General features: G+C 53.3%; 1 protein-coding gene across 1 annotated transcript; it reads left to right on the forward strand.

Annotated features, from left to right (window-relative positions):
* Window positions 1–3,721: 3,721 nt before the first annotated feature.
* On the forward strand, window positions 3,722–15,038 carry MFSD2B (MFSD2 lysolipid transporter B, sphingolipid; the record flags this gene model as incomplete). Its single annotated transcript, XM_079792442.1, has 14 exons — window positions 3,722–3,808; window positions 6,546–6,671; window positions 8,243–8,367; window positions 8,891–9,014; window positions 9,305–9,383; window positions 9,465–9,595; window positions 10,913–11,003; window positions 11,104–11,225; window positions 11,680–11,763; window positions 12,031–12,111; window positions 12,327–12,436; window positions 12,831–12,974; window positions 13,373–13,549; window positions 14,681–15,038. 14 exons carry the CDS (start codon window positions 3,722–3,724, stop codon window positions 14,709–14,711), a joined length of 1,512 nt encoding a protein of 503 aa, XP_079648568.1. The 3' UTR covers window positions 14,712–15,038.
* Window positions 15,039–17,946: the final 2,908 nt, after the last annotated feature.

Below are 17,946 nucleotides of genomic sequence, written 5' to 3' on the forward strand. Positions count from 1 at the left end.
CTCCCCTGAGCTTGTCAGGTCAGCATGTGGCCCCTTTCGTCCACATCTGTTATTCCACCATTCAAAGATAGCCATGGATAACATTTTGGTGTGTATCCTTTCAAGTATTTTTAAGTGTATCCATCTTTAATTTTGTTTTAATTAAAAAGCAGACTCTTTGGTTATTGTTATCTAACGTATTTGTTATCTAACATATTGTTATCTAACATAGCAATTTATTGAAATCTAACGTATTTGCCTTTAACTGAAAACTGCATTAGGAATATACCATTAAGTAGAAGAATAGCTGTTAGGAACAAATGCCATATATATATATACACTGAGTGGCCAGATTATTATGATCTCTGAACGCATAATAATCTGGCCACTCAGTGTGTGTGTGTGTGTGTGTGTGTGTGTATTAGAGGCCCGGTGCATGAATTCGTGCATGGGTGGGGTCCGGCACAAATGCCATATATATATATACACTGAGTGGCCAGATTATTATGATCTCTGAACGCATAATAATCTGGCCACTCAGTGTGTGTGTGTGTGTGTGTGTGTGTGTGTGTGTGTGTGTGTATTAGAGGCCCGGTGCATGAATTCGTGCATGGGTGGGGTCCGGCCAGCCTGGCCAGAGGGAGGGGACATGGGTGGTTGGCCAGCCTGCCTGCTGGTCGAACTCCTGGTCGAGGGGACAATTTGCATATTAGCCTTTTATTATATAGGATATACACTGAGTGGCCAGATTATTATACGCTCAGAGATCATAATAATCTGACAACTCAGTTATATTTAATATATTTTTATTGATTTCAGAAAGGAAGGGAGAGGGGGAGAGAGAGAGAAACATCAGTGATGAGAGAGAATCATTGATCCGCTGCCTCCTGCACACCCCACACTGGGGATCGAGCCCGAAATCCGGGCATGTGCCCTGACCGGGAATCAAACTGTGACCTCCTGGTTCATAGGTTTACACTCAACCACTGAGCCATGCCAGCCGGACCAAATGCCTTTTATATTAATTACATTTTTGTGCAAAAAAAAAAGGAGAGAGAAGTTTGTTTTTTATCCACTTCAAAATTAAAATTATGGTAGTATATGCAACAAAGTATAAACACTGGGAGTAGGGTGCTTCCAAACCTGCTAAAAATGCATTTAAAATGGGTATCCAGAGAAGCTTCAGCTTGAGTTTATGTTTAATTTTCAAGGAATTAAATATTTAGCACATGCATTATCAAATTATCTGTCCACTGTCGATAGGGCTGCAATCAAGGAAACAGAAGGTACCCATTTTGCAGATTAAAGAACTGGAGCATATTTCACAATATGTACAAACACTGAATCATGTTGTACACCTGAAACTAATATAAGGTTAATTGTCAATTTTACACCTCAACTTATAAGAAGAATTGAGGTGGAGCCTAGCTGGCTCAGTGGGTGAGCATCAACCTATGAACCAGGAGATTACAGTTTGGTTCCCAGTCAGGGCATATGCCCGGGTTGCTGGCTCCATCCCCAGTAGGGGGCGTGCAGGAGGCAACCAGTTAGTGATTCTCTCTCATCATTGCTGTTTCTCTCTCCCTCCTTCTCTTCCTCTCTGAAATCAATAAAAACTATATTTAAAAAAAAAGAATTGAGGTGTAGAAAATGTGATGAATGACTTGCTTTAGAGTGAGTAGTGTGTACTTTAGAATCATAGGATAGACTCCTTACTCTGCCAGTCTCAGAATGTAACTCAAGGTCCCAAGGTCACATCTGCATTTCATCCAGTAGGAAGAAGCACACGCCTGCCCTTCCAAAAAAACAAAAACGTCTTTATTGGGATGTGATTCACATACCTTATGATTCACCCAATCCAGGTGTTCAGTATATTCACAGGATTGTGCAACCATCCCCTCAATCTAACTTTAGAACATTTCTATCTCTTCTAAAAGAAACTCCATACCCATTAGCATTCATTCTCCACCCTCAGTTCTAGGCAACACAAATCTACAATCTATTTATAGATTGGCCTATTCTGGACATTCAGGGCAATGGGAAACATACAACATGTGATCTTCTGCATCTTTTCGTTTAATGTTTTATTGGAAATACCTACCATGTTTACTTATCTGTCAACTGATGGACATTTGGGTTCCCACTTTTTGGCCCTCATAAATAATGTTGCCATGAACATTTTTGTTCAAGTTTTTGTGTGAACATGTTTTCATTTCTCTAGGGTATATATATACTTAGGAGCAGAATTGCTGGGTCATATGCTAATTCCACGTTTAACTTTTTTATATATAATTTTCTTTATTGATTAAGGTATTACATATATGTCCTTATTCCCCACTTTGGCCCCCCCCCCCCCGACTCATGCCCTCAGCCCCCTGGTGTCTGTGTCCATTGGTTAGGCTTATATGCATGCATACAAGTCCTTTGGTTGATCTCTCCGCCTTACCCCCATCCTCCCCTACCTTCCCTCTGAGGTTTGACGGTCTGATCGATACTTCTCTGTCTCTGGATCTGTTTTTGTTCATCAGTTTATGTAGTTCATTATATTCCACAAATGAGTGAGATCATGTGATATTTATCTTTCTCTGACTGGCTTATTTCGCTTAGCATAATGCTCTCCCGCTCCATCCATGCTGTTGCAAATGGTAGGAGTTCCTTCTTTTTTTACCGCAGTGTAGTATTCCATTGTGTAGATGTACCACGGTTTTTTAATCCACTCATCTGCCCAATTTAACAGTTTTCTGAAGTGCCAGCCCTCCTTTACATGCCCACCAGCAGCAATGTATGATTTTTCCACACGCTCCCGTACACTTTTTATTGTCTGTCTTTGTAAGCATAGCCATCCACGTGGAGTAGTCTCTTGAAGTTTTGTATTTCCCTTACGACATGAGCATCTTTTCACGTCTATCTTTGGAGAAATATCTATTGAAATCCTTTGTCCATTTCTAAATTGTGTTATTTGTCTTGTTATTATTGAGTTGTAAGCGCCTTTTATTATATTCCAGTACAAGTCCTTATAATGTGCAAATATCCTCTCCTGTAGGTTGTCTTTTCACTTACTTGCTGGATGATGGCTTGCAACCCAAGGTTTTTCATATCCATATAGAGCAATCTGTGGTTGTGGTGTCCTATCTGAGAAACCACTGTGGCCCTGGCGGGGGTGGGTCAGTTGGCTGGAGCTTGCTCCCATACGTCCAAAGGTTGTGGGTTCGATTCCTGGTCAGGGCGCATGCCTAGGTTGCAGGTTCAATGCCCAGGTGCGGTCTGCTTTCATTCACCGGCCAGAACTGAGTTTGGGGGGTCGGGTCATGCCCATGTTCTCTAGGAGACTGGAAAATGTGTACTGCAGGCATCCGGCGTCACATTTAGCAGCTTGTAAACCTGTTGGGCCATACTCTTACTCTAAACAAATCAACACTGCCTGCTTCGTTTCTCCAGTCAACTTGTTTGCTGACTTTCGCCCAGGAGGACTTAGCCAGAGGGTTAGCGGAACCGCCTCTGGTTCTCACCCCCTGGCGGACCCGCCCGCCCCAAGGAGAAGGGTCCCCAGGGCCGCCCGGCCTTTTCCCCAGCGAATTGGACCTCTAGGTATTTTCCCTTCGGGGAAGGGAAACCTTCCCAGCTCCCCGGTTTCTCCCGTGTCAGGGGCCGGCCCGCCCGGAGCCGCGCCCACGCCGGGAGCCGCCCTCCCCGCCGCCGATAACACCCCGGGGCCCGGCCGCGGGCGCAGCAGCTGCGCGCGATGGAGGCGGCCCCCGGAGGGTCCCCGGCCCCTGCAGCCGAGGCGCCCGCGCCCCAGCCGGAGGCGCGCACCCTGGAGCCTCGCTCGGTGAGCGCAAAGCGAGGGGAAGCCGGAGGGGAGCTGTGGGCAGCCCCGCGGAGAGAGGGGGCGCGGGGCAGAGGGGCGCCAGGGGCCTGGGGGGCGCCGGATCGCGCAGCCCTTGATCCAGCCAGGGCCCGCCCTGCAGGGCCCGCCGCCCGAACTGCCCCAGTGGGGTTGGCCGTGGAGAACCCAGGGGCTGAGGGTATTGGGGACCCCCAAAGAGCCTAGCACGCGAAAGTGAGCCTGAGGCAAGTTCAACTACCCAGGCAGGCCCCCAGCGATGTCCTTCCTGGCCACCAGGCCCCAGAGTGAGGGTGGAGGGCAGGTGGCCACCCAGGGGTGACGCGGCTGGGACGCCGGCCACAAGGGTGGGTGTGTTGGCGTTGGTGTCCGCTGAAGGCAAAACCCGCTGCGGCTCCAGAAGGAAGCTTTTCCCCCAGCCTGTGGCTTCACCTCACCACCAGCTCAACGCCATACCCGCCTCCCAGGCACCTCAGAGCAAAAGCTCGTGGCCCCCCAGAAAGGAAGTTCCACAAGGAGGCTCCCTGGGGACTCTCATTCCCCAGTGAACGGGAGACATTCGGGGTGAGATGAATGGCAAGAGGGAAGCCTCCCATTGCCAATGCAGTGGCCGCATTTCATTCCCAGGACAACTCGGTGAGGCGGTTCTACCTCCAGTTAACCTGTGAGGGACCCGAGACAGCCCGGCAGGGTAGCGTGCCCGGGTCACACGGCTGGAAACGGCAGGCGTGGAATTGGGTCCCAAGGGTGTCTAACGCTAAGACGTGTGCTCAGCCCACTGGGAAGGGTTTCTGATTTAAGTGCCTAACATTGTCAAGATACCTAGTTTCGGCTGGAATTTTTTTTTTCTCCCTGTCAAGTGCCATGGGCCAGAAACTTGCCAGGCATATGTAGGGGGGAATCAAAATGCCCAGTACGGAGAGGAGTGGGCAGGAGGGCTGTCACGGGGGATTCGGCCTGTTGTTGAAGTTTTTCTGGAAGTTGAAATAATGTTCACACCACGTCCGAAAAGGAGACCACATCCTGCTTCGTGCGTGGTCTTCTTCTGTGGGCAGAAAGCGTGTGCAAAGGATGTGATAAGCTCTTATCTGGGAAGACCTTCCCTTCAAAAGGGCCCCTCTGGGTGTCCTGCAAGATACCAAAATGGGTGAAGCCATCGTCTTCTCCACTCCCCCGCCCATCTCCAAGCAAAGGACGAGGAAGAAGAATTCCCAGAAGTGGTAGAGAAATGGCATCTTTCAGAGAAATGGCACTTGACGCATTTATTCCTTCAACAAATACTAGGATATACCAAGCATCTGCCACATGTCAAGCATTGTTTTAGGTACTGGGGACAGGGTGGTGAATAAATAGGTCATGCTCTCCGAGACCTTACAAGTGCAATTGGAAAACAGACTTGGGTAGCCCGGGAAGGCCTCTCTGAGGAGACGGCATTGAGGCTTAGACTTGAATGGAAGTGCAAAGGCCCTGAGGCAGCAACAGGCATAGTCATTTTTGAGGAACAGGACTGAGAGCAGAAGCAGGGGAGCCACTTAGGAGGCGCTCACTGATGGATTAGACAGGGGAATCGGGAAAGGGGAATCAAGGGTGACTCCTGGGTCTGTGGCCTAAGCTGCTGAATGGACATTGGGGTCATTTAATTTTTAAAAAAAATTTTTAAAAGAATATATAATTTATTGACTTTTTACAGAGAGGAAGGGAGAGGGACAGAGAGCCAGAAATATCAATGAGAGAGAAACATCGACCAGCTGCCTCCTGCACACCCCCTATTGGGGATGTGCCTGCAACCAGGGTACGTGCCCTTGACTGGAATCAAACCTGGGACCCTTCAATCCGCAGGCCGACGCTCTAGCCACTGAGCCAAATCGGTTAGGGCAACATTGGGGTCATTTAATGTAATGGGGACAACAGGGTTAGGAGGTTAGGAGTTGGTTGAAACAATGATGGAAACCAGAAACGGTGTGTTTGACCATACTAAGCTGGAATGCCTACTAGACAACCACATAGGGCTGTGAGTAGGCAGTCGAATATTTGAGTCTGGAGTCTGCTGGATAGCTTAGGGCTTGCAAACTTTATACACACACACAGACACACACACACACACACACATTGGGCTTATAAACATTACTTCATTTCGGTGGTGGATTGGTAAACAGTCTCTCCAGGGAAAAAGCTCTGATTTGTAATGTTTGCTGGTTTCAGTGGTGTCGATACCCTCACCATGAATGATTTCAGGCCACTAGTCATTCAACAACTGGCTGCAGGAGTCCCGAACATGGAACAATCAGCTCCCAGAGCCATGACCACATTTGCTTATCAAAACAACCTGTGAAGTTGGCAGGACTTTTCCATTTGACAGATAAGGCTTAGAGAGGGAATTTGGTTTACTCAAGGTCACACAGGGAGAGGGTAGGGAAGTTGGGGGTCTCCTGACCCCCAGTTCACTCAGGTTTGCTGATTCAGAAAATAAAACACAAGCAGGAAGCACTAAGGGGGAAATTCAAGGAAGAACTTCCCCCTGGAAAAGTTTAGAGGTCATGTTTTTGTTTTTCTTTTTCTGTCTCACTTCCCTGTAAGATGACTTGGGGGTATATCAGGACGGAGAGGTTATAGGAAAAGCCCTCAAGACATAGAGACCTCAGGATGCTTATGGAAGTCCTGGGGGTGTGGGGAGCTGTTGTGTGTCTGTGAAGGTGGGGCTTAGCTCCTGTGTCTCCCCCAGGACAGAAGAGCTGGCCGCCTCTCGTTCTGTACGAAGGTTTGCTATGGCATTGGCGGCGTCCCCAATCAGGTGGCCTCCAGCGCCACAGCCTTTTACCTGCAGCTCTTCCTGCTCGATGTGGCACAGGTGAGTGTGGGCAGCAGCCCAGGGCCCCCATTCCCATCTTCCTTAGTGTCTGGTCCTTCCACCCCCACCTGACCCAGGACAGATAGCACTTTTGACCTAAGCCCGACAAAAAGCCAAGGATATTTGTTGTGGGCTGTTTGTACTGGAAAATGGGAAACAATGTGAATGCCCAACGGTATAGAAGCAGTTGAGTAATAACTTGTACTGTCTCCACATAATGGACTATCCTGTGGCCATTGGAAGAATGGGTTAGATCCATACCAGTTGACGTGGAGGGATTTCCATGATGCACTAGCAAGTGAGAAAGTTAGTTTTTAGAGTATACAAAATGATCCTATTTTAGCAAAACAAAGACATGCCCCATATATGTACGTTCATGAGTATATGTGTGTATGTGTCAGTACATGATCTATAATAATAAAAGCATAATGTGCTCATTAGACTGGACAGCCAAACAACCTTCCGGATGAAGCTGGGGCTGTGAGGGCCAAGCCTCTTGCACAAATTTCGTGCATCGGGCCTCTAGTTAAAAATAAGCATGGAGAAAATGACACCAAGCTATTAATGTTGGCGATAGGAGGGAATGGTGGAGAATAGAGAGCAAACAAAAAAAAATTTTTAATAGGTATTCATTATTTTTTAAATTACTTTATTGATTAAGGTATCACATATTTGTCATCAACCCCCCCATTCCCTTCCCAAACCCCCCCACACGCATGCCCCCCTCCCCCTGTTGTCCGTGATCACTGGTTAGGCTCATATGCAAGCACACAAGTCCTTTGGTTGATCTATCTGGTATTCATTATTTTTAAAAAATTTTTTTTTATTGATTTCAGAGAGGAAGGGAGGTGGGGAGAAAGATGGAAACATCAATGATGAAAGAGAATGGTTGATCGGCTGCCTCCTGCACGCCCCTTACTGGGGATCGAGCCCCAACCCGGGCATGTGCCCTGACCTCCTGGTTCATAGGTCAACACTCAACTACTGAGCATGCCAGCGGGTGGTATTCATGGTTTTTAAATGACACTGATATGGCTGCATGTATATAAGATTATACATTGCAAATGTATATAAATGCATGAAAGGATGATCAAAATGCTTCTGGTGTTGTCTCAGGATGATGGGATTTCAGATGAGCTTTGCTCAATATTCTTCTGTGCTGTTTGAATGTTTTTATAGTGAGTGTACCATTGATGTAATCAGAAAAATTTTAAAAATCTTATTATGAGACAAAAAGTCCACCTATGACTGTCAGCCTCGGCGCATCCTTCTTGCACTGAGCACCTCAGGGAGGGTCCCTCATGCCTTCTCCAGAAGTGAGTGGGCATGAGTAACCAGGGAAATGTGCCAGGATGTGGCTGTCAGCTCCCTCCCACGCTCCTTCCTACCCGTGCACAGATGTGCCCTGAGAGCCTTCTGGGTTAGTGTTCTGGGGAGCAGGCTGAATGGGCCTTTACACTCTGCCTCCGGCCCCCGCCAGGTCCCCAGATCCCCCTCCTGGTGGGTGGGCCGGCCTGGACACCTTCTCCGACTCTGCCAGCCCTTGGCTATCTCCTCCCCTGTCACTGCAGATCCCTGCTGCCCAGGCGTCACTTGTCCTGTTTGGAGGGAAGGTGTCTGGGGCAGCTGCTGACCCCGTGGCTGGGTTCTTCATCAGCAGGAGCAGGAGGACAGGGTCTGGACGACTCATGCCCTGGTGAGCAGCCCCATGGTCCTTAAGGCCCCTGTGATTGTCATGGCCCTGCTTCTTAGCCCAAAACCCTGTGGATGGTTAGAGGGCAAGACCGGACAGCCGGTGGTAGGACTGGACAGTAGGTGACAGTACTGGGCCAGACCGTCACGCAGGAGTCAGAGACATTCTGGGGGGCTTTCCCTCACCCGGTGGCTCAGGTAGACAAAGCCTCCAAGACTCCCAGGCCTGGCCCAGAGGTCTGCGTGAGGCCAGGGCGGGCTGCAGGCCAGGGAAGGCCTTGCAGAGTAGGTCCGACGCTTGTGCTCTAGGGACCTTGACAGGGGGAATGGCACTACCACGCACCCATGTCCTAGCCAGAGTCACAGCCCCCATCCTGGTACCTCATGTCCCTTCACCCCTGGCCCTCCACGGCCCTGAGAGCCCCGGCCCAGGGCTTAGGCCCAGCGGGGCGAGGTTGCACCAGGCCCGGCCTTGGAGGCCCCAGGCCTGGTTTTGTGGGCGATCCACCCCCCATGTGCCCCCACAGGGTGCTGGGCTGCATGCCCTTCATCGCCTTGGCTTACTTCTTCCTGTGGTACCTGCCCCCCTTCACCAACCTCCGAGGCCTTTGGTACATGACCTTCTACTGCCTGTTCCAGGCTCTGTCCACGGTGAGCAGGGCCTGCCTGGGCCTGGGCCCCTGGAACTCCCCTGCTGGCGAGTGGGTCCAGGGGTGGGTGTCAGGAGGGTCCCCCGCTGCCCCCGCTCCCCAGCGCCTGGCCATTTCCTTCAGCTCCCGCCCCCGGGGCTCTGGGCTGGGTGCACCTGCTGTCCTCGCCCCGGACCCCGGGCCTGAAGGGAGCCGTGGGGACGTGCCAGCCTCCCGCGGGCCGGGCTGGGACAGGCGTCCCCTGGGTGGTCTGGGCGGAGGCGGGCGTCGTCTAAGCTCCGAGCGCCCCAGTTCTTCCAGGTGCCCTACACGGCGCTCACCATGCTGCTGACGCCCAGCCCCCCGGAGCGGGACTCGGCCACCGCCTACCGTGAGTGCGGGCGCCGGGCGGGGGGGGGGGCGCTGCCCCGCGGGCCGCGGACTCGGCCCCCTAAGCGCGCGCTGTGTCCAGGGATGACCATGGAGATGGCGGGGACGCTGCTGGGAGCCGCCGCCCACGGACTCATCGTGTCCGGGGCCCACGGTCCCCACCGGTGCGAGGACGCCGAGTTCCCAGGGCCGGGCGCCGTCTCCCCCAACGCGGTGAGTGCCCGCGCCCCCGTGCGTCCTCCCACCAGACCCTCTGCCGGGCCCTCTCCGTGAGCACCCTCAGCGCCTCTGGAGGGGGGAGGGGGGAGGCAGGCCCCAGGGAGGGGGCAGGCCCCAGGGAGGGGGCCCCAGGGAGGGGGCAGGCCCCAGGGAGGAGGCAGGGAGGGGGCAGGCCCCAGGGAGGGGGCAGGGAGGGGGCAGGGGTGTGGTGTCCCTGCGGAAATCTGGGCAGAGCCCTCCTAGGGGCCTCCCCCCCCCCTGCCCCCGCTGTGAAAGGAGAAGGGAACCCTCTCCCTGTGTCTACTTCAGCCATCCAGTTGGTCCATTGTGCCCATTAAGCAAACGACATCAGACATCACGACCCCCCAGAACCCTGGGAGTCAGCTTTTACTCCTCCCTCTCCCTCAGTCCAACCCATTGCCGAATCCTGCCATGTTTTAGGACAAAACTCTTCTGCATCCACTGCCACGCCCTGACGACGGTGCCTCTATAGCCCCTGAGGGTGGGGAGCAGAGGGCTGAGAACCCACCCCCAAAAGCACAAAGCATTCAGGATTCAGGCGCCTCTGGGCGGCTCCAGCTCTGTTATCCCACCAACTCCGCGTACAAAACACAAATTAATTAATAGATAAAAGCATCTAGAAGTTCCAGACAGCGACCTCAGAGTAGGTCCCCCAAGTGCAGGTCCTTCTGAGTGTGGGGCCCTGTGCAGCTGTGTGGACCCGCACCCTGAAGTCCCCCCCCCCAGCCTCTGTCTGGAACTGGGTGACTGTGATTCCCGTGCATGTCTTTGCATGTGTTTTAACATATATGTAATTTTGCCTGAATGATAGGTAGCACTCTCTCTTTTCTGACATTTATCTGGGTCAGCCCAAGTCGCACTGTAACTTGTGCTCATGGATCCGTCTTCCTCCCACACTCCAAGCCCCGCACTGTGGATGCTCAGGGTCGGGCATACAGAATCAGCACCAAGGAATGTTGTTTTAAAATGTGTGTGTGTGTGTGTGTGTGTGTGTGTGTGTGTGTGTGTGAGAGAGAGAGAGAGAGAGAGAGAGAGAGAGAGAGAGAGAGAGGAAGGTGTGATCCTCGGACCCCTGGTGCATGGATGCACGCAGGAGGCACAGGGTCAGCAGAAGGTCCATGCTGGCCCTTAGCTCTCCCCCTCCTACTGGGCTCACTGGGAAGAGTACCCAGCATTCTTGGACTTGGGCTGAGGGTCCCTCTGCTCCCATTGGGAGATACCTGCCCCTGGGTGTCCTCACCTCCATGGGTGGGAGACATCCCCCCACCCCAGTTCTGTCCTGTTCCACAGACTTGTCTCTACTCCATTGCAGCCGCCGTGGTTGCTGTGACGTACCCCGTGTGCAGTGGTTTGCTCTGCTTGGGGGTGAAGGAGCGGCCAGGTACAGGGGTGCAGGCAGAAGCCGGGGGCGGGGCTTCTCCGGGGCATGGGCTTTGGTTTGGAACTCTGCCAAGTGGAGATGTCACCCTCCTGTGTCGCAGACCCCTCTGCCCCAGCCTCCAGCCAGGACATGAGCTTCCTGGCCGGGCTGGGCCTCACTGTCCGGCACCCACCCTACCTGAAGCTGGTGGTCTCCTTCCTGTTCATCTCCGCAGCCGTCCAGGTACCTCTGGCCAGGCGGATCCCCACTGGCTTGGTTCCAGCCAAGCATGGGCGGATGGGTTCAGGTTCAGTCTCTCGTCCCACTGCGTCACAGTTAGGCTTGGGTGTTCATAGGGAGGGAGCAGCGGCTGGCGTGTGGCCCCGAGAGGGTGGTGCTGGGAGGAGAGAGATCGAGATAGAGCCCCTGGGGATGGGGAGGGTCAGGGCCCAGACACCAGGAAAACTGGGTGGCGAAGTGCACCCAATCTGAGCTGTGCGAGGGGGCAGTAGCCTGGGAATGGGGTCCATGCCTGTGTCAGGGATAAGCATCCTTTGTAGGGGCAGGGACTGCACGGTGGCGGCAGCAACCAGGGTTCAAGGTCCCAAAAGGGAGGCCAGGATTGAGACGTAGGCCTTGCTCTTGCCTGCTGAGGTCCTGCCATTCCCTGTGCACACCCACCTCCTGTCACCCTCAGGTGGAGCAGAGCTACCTGGTCCTGTTCTGTACACATGCCTCCCAGCTCCACGACCACGTCCAGAGCCTGGTGCTGACCATCCTGGTGAGGAGACCTGGGTGACATGTGTGGTCCTTGACATGACATGTGCGGCCAGAGTCCTGGAGGTCAACATTCTGGACCTCCTACCTTCCAGCAGAGGAATTGGGGCCAGGGTCATCAAGTTCACAGCCACGGGGGTTCCCACCAGGAGGCAAAGTCGAGGCCGGGCATCCCACCTGAAAGCCAGGGCTCTGAGAACCGGGGCAGAGGCACTGGCAGCGTGGCCGGCTGGGCTGTGGGCCGGGCTGTGATGGTTCTGTCTGCTCACAGGTCTCAGCTGTGCTGAGCACCCCGCTGTGGGAGTGGTTTCTGCAGCGATTTGGGAAGAGGATGTCGGCCTTTGGGATCTGTGTGAGTGAGGCAGGAAGCGAGGCTTGGGGTTGGGTTGGGGGAGGTTGACCTTGGAGCCGGAGCCTCCTGGGAGCCAGCCGGGCCATCTATCATCGCTTGTGTCTTCAGTGCCCAGCACGGGGCCAGGCACGGGGTTGTTAGTACGGAGGGTGAGTGCGTGCTGGGAAGAGCAGGGGGGGCAGGCAGAGGGGCAGCTAGTGTGTCTGTCTCCCCAGGTGATGGTGCCTTTTGTAATCCTGTTGGCTGCTGTGCCCACAGCCCCCGTGGCATACGTTGTGGCCTTTGTATCTGGCGTGAGCATTGCTGTGTCCTTGCTGCTACCCTGGTAGGCTGCGTGAGGGGAAGGGAATGTGGGAGCTCCATGTCCTTCCGGATGGGTCTGCCCTCCTTCCTGTCAACCTGGTGCCCCGGGCCCCTCGGACCCAGCCTGTGCTGGGGAGCCGCTCTCCCACGTGCAGGGAGGGAGGCCAGCAGCTCCGTCCTGGGAGCCCTCCTCAAAGGGCACCCGCAGCAGGCATGGTGGGCAGCCAGGGGCGGGGTGTAGAGACGCGGGTGGAATACAAACACCGAGTGCCTGGCTCTCTGTGGGCCGGTCCTGGTCCTGGGAGGTGAGGACTCAGGGATAACTCTGACTTGGTCTCTGCCCCCAGAGAGCTTGCAGGCTGGTGGCTGTCCAGGGTGGGGGGGCAGGGGGGTCACTCTGCAGCCCCCTCCCCCAGGTCCATGCTCCCAGACGTGGTAGATGACTTCCAGCTGCAGCACCAGCACGGGCCGGGCATAGAGACCATCTTCTACTCCTCCTACGTCTTCTTCACGAAGCTCTCGGGCGCAGGTGCCCTGGGCATCTCCACGCTCAGCCTTGAGTGAGTCTCAGAGTTGGGCCGTGGCGGAGACACCAAAGGCCAGCCGGGTGGGAAGAGGGCAGAGTCCCCCACCCCAGCAGCCCGGGGACCGAGCTCTGCTCTTTGGAGAGCGCGGGGACACACCTGCCTCAGCTGGCTCTGGGAATGTGACTGGAAGGGGCCTTTCTTGGGGGCCATACCCCTCCTGAAGCCTCAGCCCCCCACATCCTCAGTTCTCTCTGAACTCCTCCCTGACCAGCCCATTCCTTCCACACTCCCTTCCACCCTGGCTAGGCTGACCTGGCCAGGAAGTGAGTCCACGTTTCAGGAGAGTGTGGGGGTGGGGGAGCTGGGACCCCTCCCCCAGGGAGCCAGGCTCAGGAGGGCCTGAGCTGGATGCTGGGACTGTGTTTCTCCAGGTTTGCGGGGTATAAGGCAGGAGCCTGCAAGCAGGCAGAGCAGGTGGTGGTGACCCTCAAGGTCCTCATCGGTGCTGTGCCCACCTGCATGATCCTCACCGGTCTTTGCATCCTCATGGTCGGCCCCGGTCCAAAGGTGCCAAGCCAGGACACCTCTCGCCAGCTGAGCCTTCGAAGGTGGGCACCCCCTGCACACGGGTACACACAGCAGAGCTACCAGCACCCACGGAGGCACATAGAAGGGTGCCGACGTAAGACCAACCAGTCCATAGGTCTCCCGGCGGTGCTTACACCACTGAACAGCCCTGCCTTTGGGGACTCTGCCGTAGCGTCAGTGGCGCCATCTCCATTTTCTTCTGCTGCTCGGTCTCCCTCCTTGATAACCAGTTGGATGGTGGTATGGGAGGGCTCCCTTGTCACCCCTATTCCTTTTGCTCTCCAGAATCCCCGGCACCTCCTCCACTTGTTTGACCTCCAGCAGCTCTTGTGCTTGCTGGCTCCTCCTCCCAACCCTACCACCCCACCCCCACACTTCCTTCAAGTTCCAGATCCACACCTCTGCCTCTCCCTTGGATATCTCCACCTGATGTCCCACAACCATGGCAGCCAGTCTTAATGATCCCCCACAGGAATTCATGTTCTTGTCCCAGTCAGCTCCGCCATCCTCCAGTCTGGGAGCCGAAACCGGGGAGGGATGGATCATCCTCCACTCCTCCCCCGACGGGCCGTGCCGAGAGCTCTCTGAGCCTTGCCCTTCCCCCTCCCACAGCACTAGTTCCACTGCAGGGGCCGATCTGCTCACTGTCTGGCTTTCCCCGTAGACGGTGGGCACCTTGAGGCCGTATCTTTGTGATTTTTCATTTTTATGTCCTAAGAGCCCAGCACAGTGCCCGAGGCCAAGCAGGTGCTGCGGTATCAACATGGTCCCGCAGACTTCCATGAGCACGCGTCCACATCTGTGCAGATGCGCATGCACTCACAAATACGGGCACATGTACACACAGAGGACCACACAGGGGAGACAGGAAGTGACATCGTCATCCATCCCTCATCCCTCAGCATGGCTGGGCTCAAGACTCCTGCCCAGAAACACTGACCTCACGTGTTACACGCAGGGAGTGGCACGCAGCTGCTTGGTGGGACTTGGGGAAACAGGCCTGTGGCTTCATCCACGCAGGGTTGGGGGTAGTGTGAAGAGGGGGGGGGGGTTGCTAGGAAGACAAGGAACAGCCCTGACCCCTCCACGGGGGCAGGCAGGGCAGAGACCCCACCCTCCCTCACCCTCTTCGGCTTCTTCCCTTCCCGCAGGAGGACCAGCTACAGCCTCGCTGCAAGTTAAAGCCTCGTGAGCCCAACAGCAGGAGCCCGCATCCTCTGGGCTCCAAGCCCCCCTCTCTTCTCAGGCGTTTAGAACCCCCACTTCGCAGCGTGCACGTGACCTTTTCCCTGGGACATGGAGTCTTCAGTGACCTCTCCAGAAGGGACTGGCCTGGGTCCCACCTGTCTTTTCTTACCTGTTGACCACAGACTATTTCAGATAAACCTGTGCCCCTGCATACCCCGCTCCAGGTGACATTTGACTTGGAAAGCATCCCAATAGCAGCTTGTCCTGAAAAAAAGGCCAGCCTGGCCTGCAGACTCCCCAGAACCTGCTGACCTGACAGGACAGACACACAGACAGAACCTTTGTTCTTCCTGATGCCCCAGTGGACATCTGAGAGACTGACAGACGTCACATGAGTGGGCAGAGTGGGGACAGATGGGCATGTGGGGGATGTTCAGTTAGGACGGACAGACAGATGCAGGGAGGCCAGCAGACCCCGGCGAGAGCGAAGGGGTCATGGCAGTCAGTCTTAATGATCCCGCAAAGGAATTCATGTTCTTGTCCCAGTCAGCTCCCCCATCCTCCAATCTGGGAGCCGAACCCGGGGATGGATGGCGGGGATGAGCAGGCGGAGCGGGGCACGGGTGTTTCTCAAGCCTTTCCGTCAGGTTGATGACTGCTGCCAGAGGTGGGCACAGACTGATGTTGAGCCACCAGGGATCGGTCATTTTTATGAACAGTAGTTCTTTTTGTGGGAATATTTTTTTCTGAACTTTTATGAAAAGTACAGGAACCACCATTTTTAGAAGCCGTATCTTTGGAAAAGATCCACTGAGGTTTATTTTTTTTTCAACACAAAAACCGCATTAAAGGGCTTATCTTCTACTGAGTCAGTAAATGGTGGTGGTGGCAGCCCTCCATCCCTCGGCCCAGGGCGAGGCTCCCTTCCACCTCCTCTTCCGGCCTTTGGCGGCCTCTTAGGTGAGAGCCCTTAGGCTGCCGGAACTCAGACCCGGGCGCAGAGACGCTCATCAGGGCTCGGTTAGAGCCTCTGGCTTCCTCCACAGACGCTGGCAGGAGAGGGAGCTGACCTCACGGTGAGAGTGCAGAATGGGACCGGGCTTTCCGACGCCTGAACTCTCAGGCCCTTGTGACACCAACGACGTGGGGTCTGATCCTTGAGGTCACAGGGCACCAGAGGAAGGGCTGGGCTCAGCTTCTCTGCATGGCCCCTCTGACTAAGGGACCACAGGACACCCTGCCCACCCCCTCTGTGCACGGGAACACACACAGGCAGGCGCAGGCACACGCACACGCACACACACAAACACCAGTTTCAGAATGTTGGAAGATCACACTGGCCACGTGGAGACGGCACCTGGTAGGACACAAGGCAGGGTGAGGTCTCTACCTGCTATGCATGCTTTAGAATCCTGGACAATGCAGGTAGGATCAGAAGTTTGTGCCACATTTTATTTTTAAAGGATTTTAAAAAATCTTTGTTGTTGAAAGTATTACGTATGTCCTTATTTTCCCCCATTGACCCCCTCCAGCCCATCCCCATGCCTTCCCCTCTCCCCCGTGTCCATGGGTTATGCACAGATGCATACAAGGTCTTTGGTTGATTACCTCCCACCCACCCACCCTCCCTCCCCCCGCCTTCCCTCTGAGATTCCGCACTCTGTTCCATGCTTCCATGTCTCTGATCCATTCGGTTCATCAGTTTATTTTGTTAATTAGATTCCATATATGAATGAGATCATGTGATACTTGTCTTTCTCTGACGTATTTCACTTAGCATAATACTCTCCAGGTCCCTCCATACTGTCTCAAAGGGTAAGAGATTCTTCTTTTTTACTGCTGCATAGTATTCCACACGGTATAAATGTACCTCAACTTTTTTATCCACTCATCTACTAATGATGTGCCACATTTTATATCACCTACATTTCCTAGGGTGCAGTCTCAAGGAGCAGCTATACAGCAGCAGGGGCCAGCTCTGGGGGTCAGGGGTTAGATCTCGGAGATAGGGCCATCGTGGGCTGGCCAAAAGGTATCCTACCATTTCTCCCTCACAGCCACTCTATGAAGCAGGAACTAGTGTTCTCTTATTCAGATGAGGAAACAGGCTTAGAGAGCTTAAGCCACTTGCCTAAAGTGGTGGTGGAGATGGTCTTAAACCTAAGTAATATAGTTCTTAAATTAGGTGGTTGGTGGTTCATTTTATTATTAAGCCTTCCTAAACTTTATATCTATCGCATGTATCAAATATCCTAACAAATTTTAGAAAAATTTGGGCACAAATGGGATTTGTAAATGACTTTCCTTATGTAAAATATTCTCAATATAACATTAAACAATTTTTTTAAAATATATTTTCATTGATTTTAGAGAGAGAGAGGGAGATAGAAACATCAATGATGAGAGAGAATCATTGATTGGCTACTTCCTGCATGATTGGGGATCAAGCCTGCAACCTGAGCATGTGCCCTGGCCAGGAATTGAACGGGACCTCCTGGTTCGTAGGTCGATGCTCAACCACTGAGCCATTGTGGTCGGGCTAAACAATAATTGAAAGAAATTAGCTCTTCTCTCCCTGTCTCCAAAAGCAGCAAATGCTGGATTATCTTCTTTTGTTCCAATGACTAGAATAATAGCAGAGGCAAAGGAAACATCTTTTTTTTTTTTTTAATATATTTTATTGATTTTTTACAGAGAGGAAGGGAGATGGAGAGTTAGAAACATTGATGAGAAACATCAATCAGCTGCCTCTTGCACACCCCAGCAACCAAGATACATGCCCTTGACCAGAATCGAACCCGGAACCCTTGAGTCCGCAGGCCGACACTCCATCCACTGAGCCAAACTGGCCAGGGCAAGGAAACATCTTATGTATGAGAGTTGTCATCGAATCAGATTTGTTGTGAACAACTAAAGATTTTATATTCTGAACTGTCTGAGCTAGAAAAACTCCTTGGCAAGTATAATGGAGAAACTGAGACAGAGAGCTGAACAAACTGGTCCTAGCAAGGTAATAAATCACAAGGTATTATCTTCCCTAACCAGGGACACTTAGGAACAAATGGTTACACATTCCAGACCATTTAGGGGCAGACCCCATGGTGTCCAGGTCCCTCTTTGGTGACATTCTCTGAAGGTAATACTGACCAGAGAATGGCTCTGATTAATCAGCATATTAAAGGACGCACCTGAAAAGTTGAATATTCTATTGACATCCTCCCGAGACCTC

Source organism: Cnephaeus nilssonii (genome assembly GCF_951640355.1).
Source record: "Cnephaeus nilssonii genome assembly, chromosome: 15".
NCBI classification, from domain to species: Eukaryota; Metazoa; Chordata; class Mammalia; order Chiroptera; family Vespertilionidae; genus Cnephaeus; species Cnephaeus nilssonii.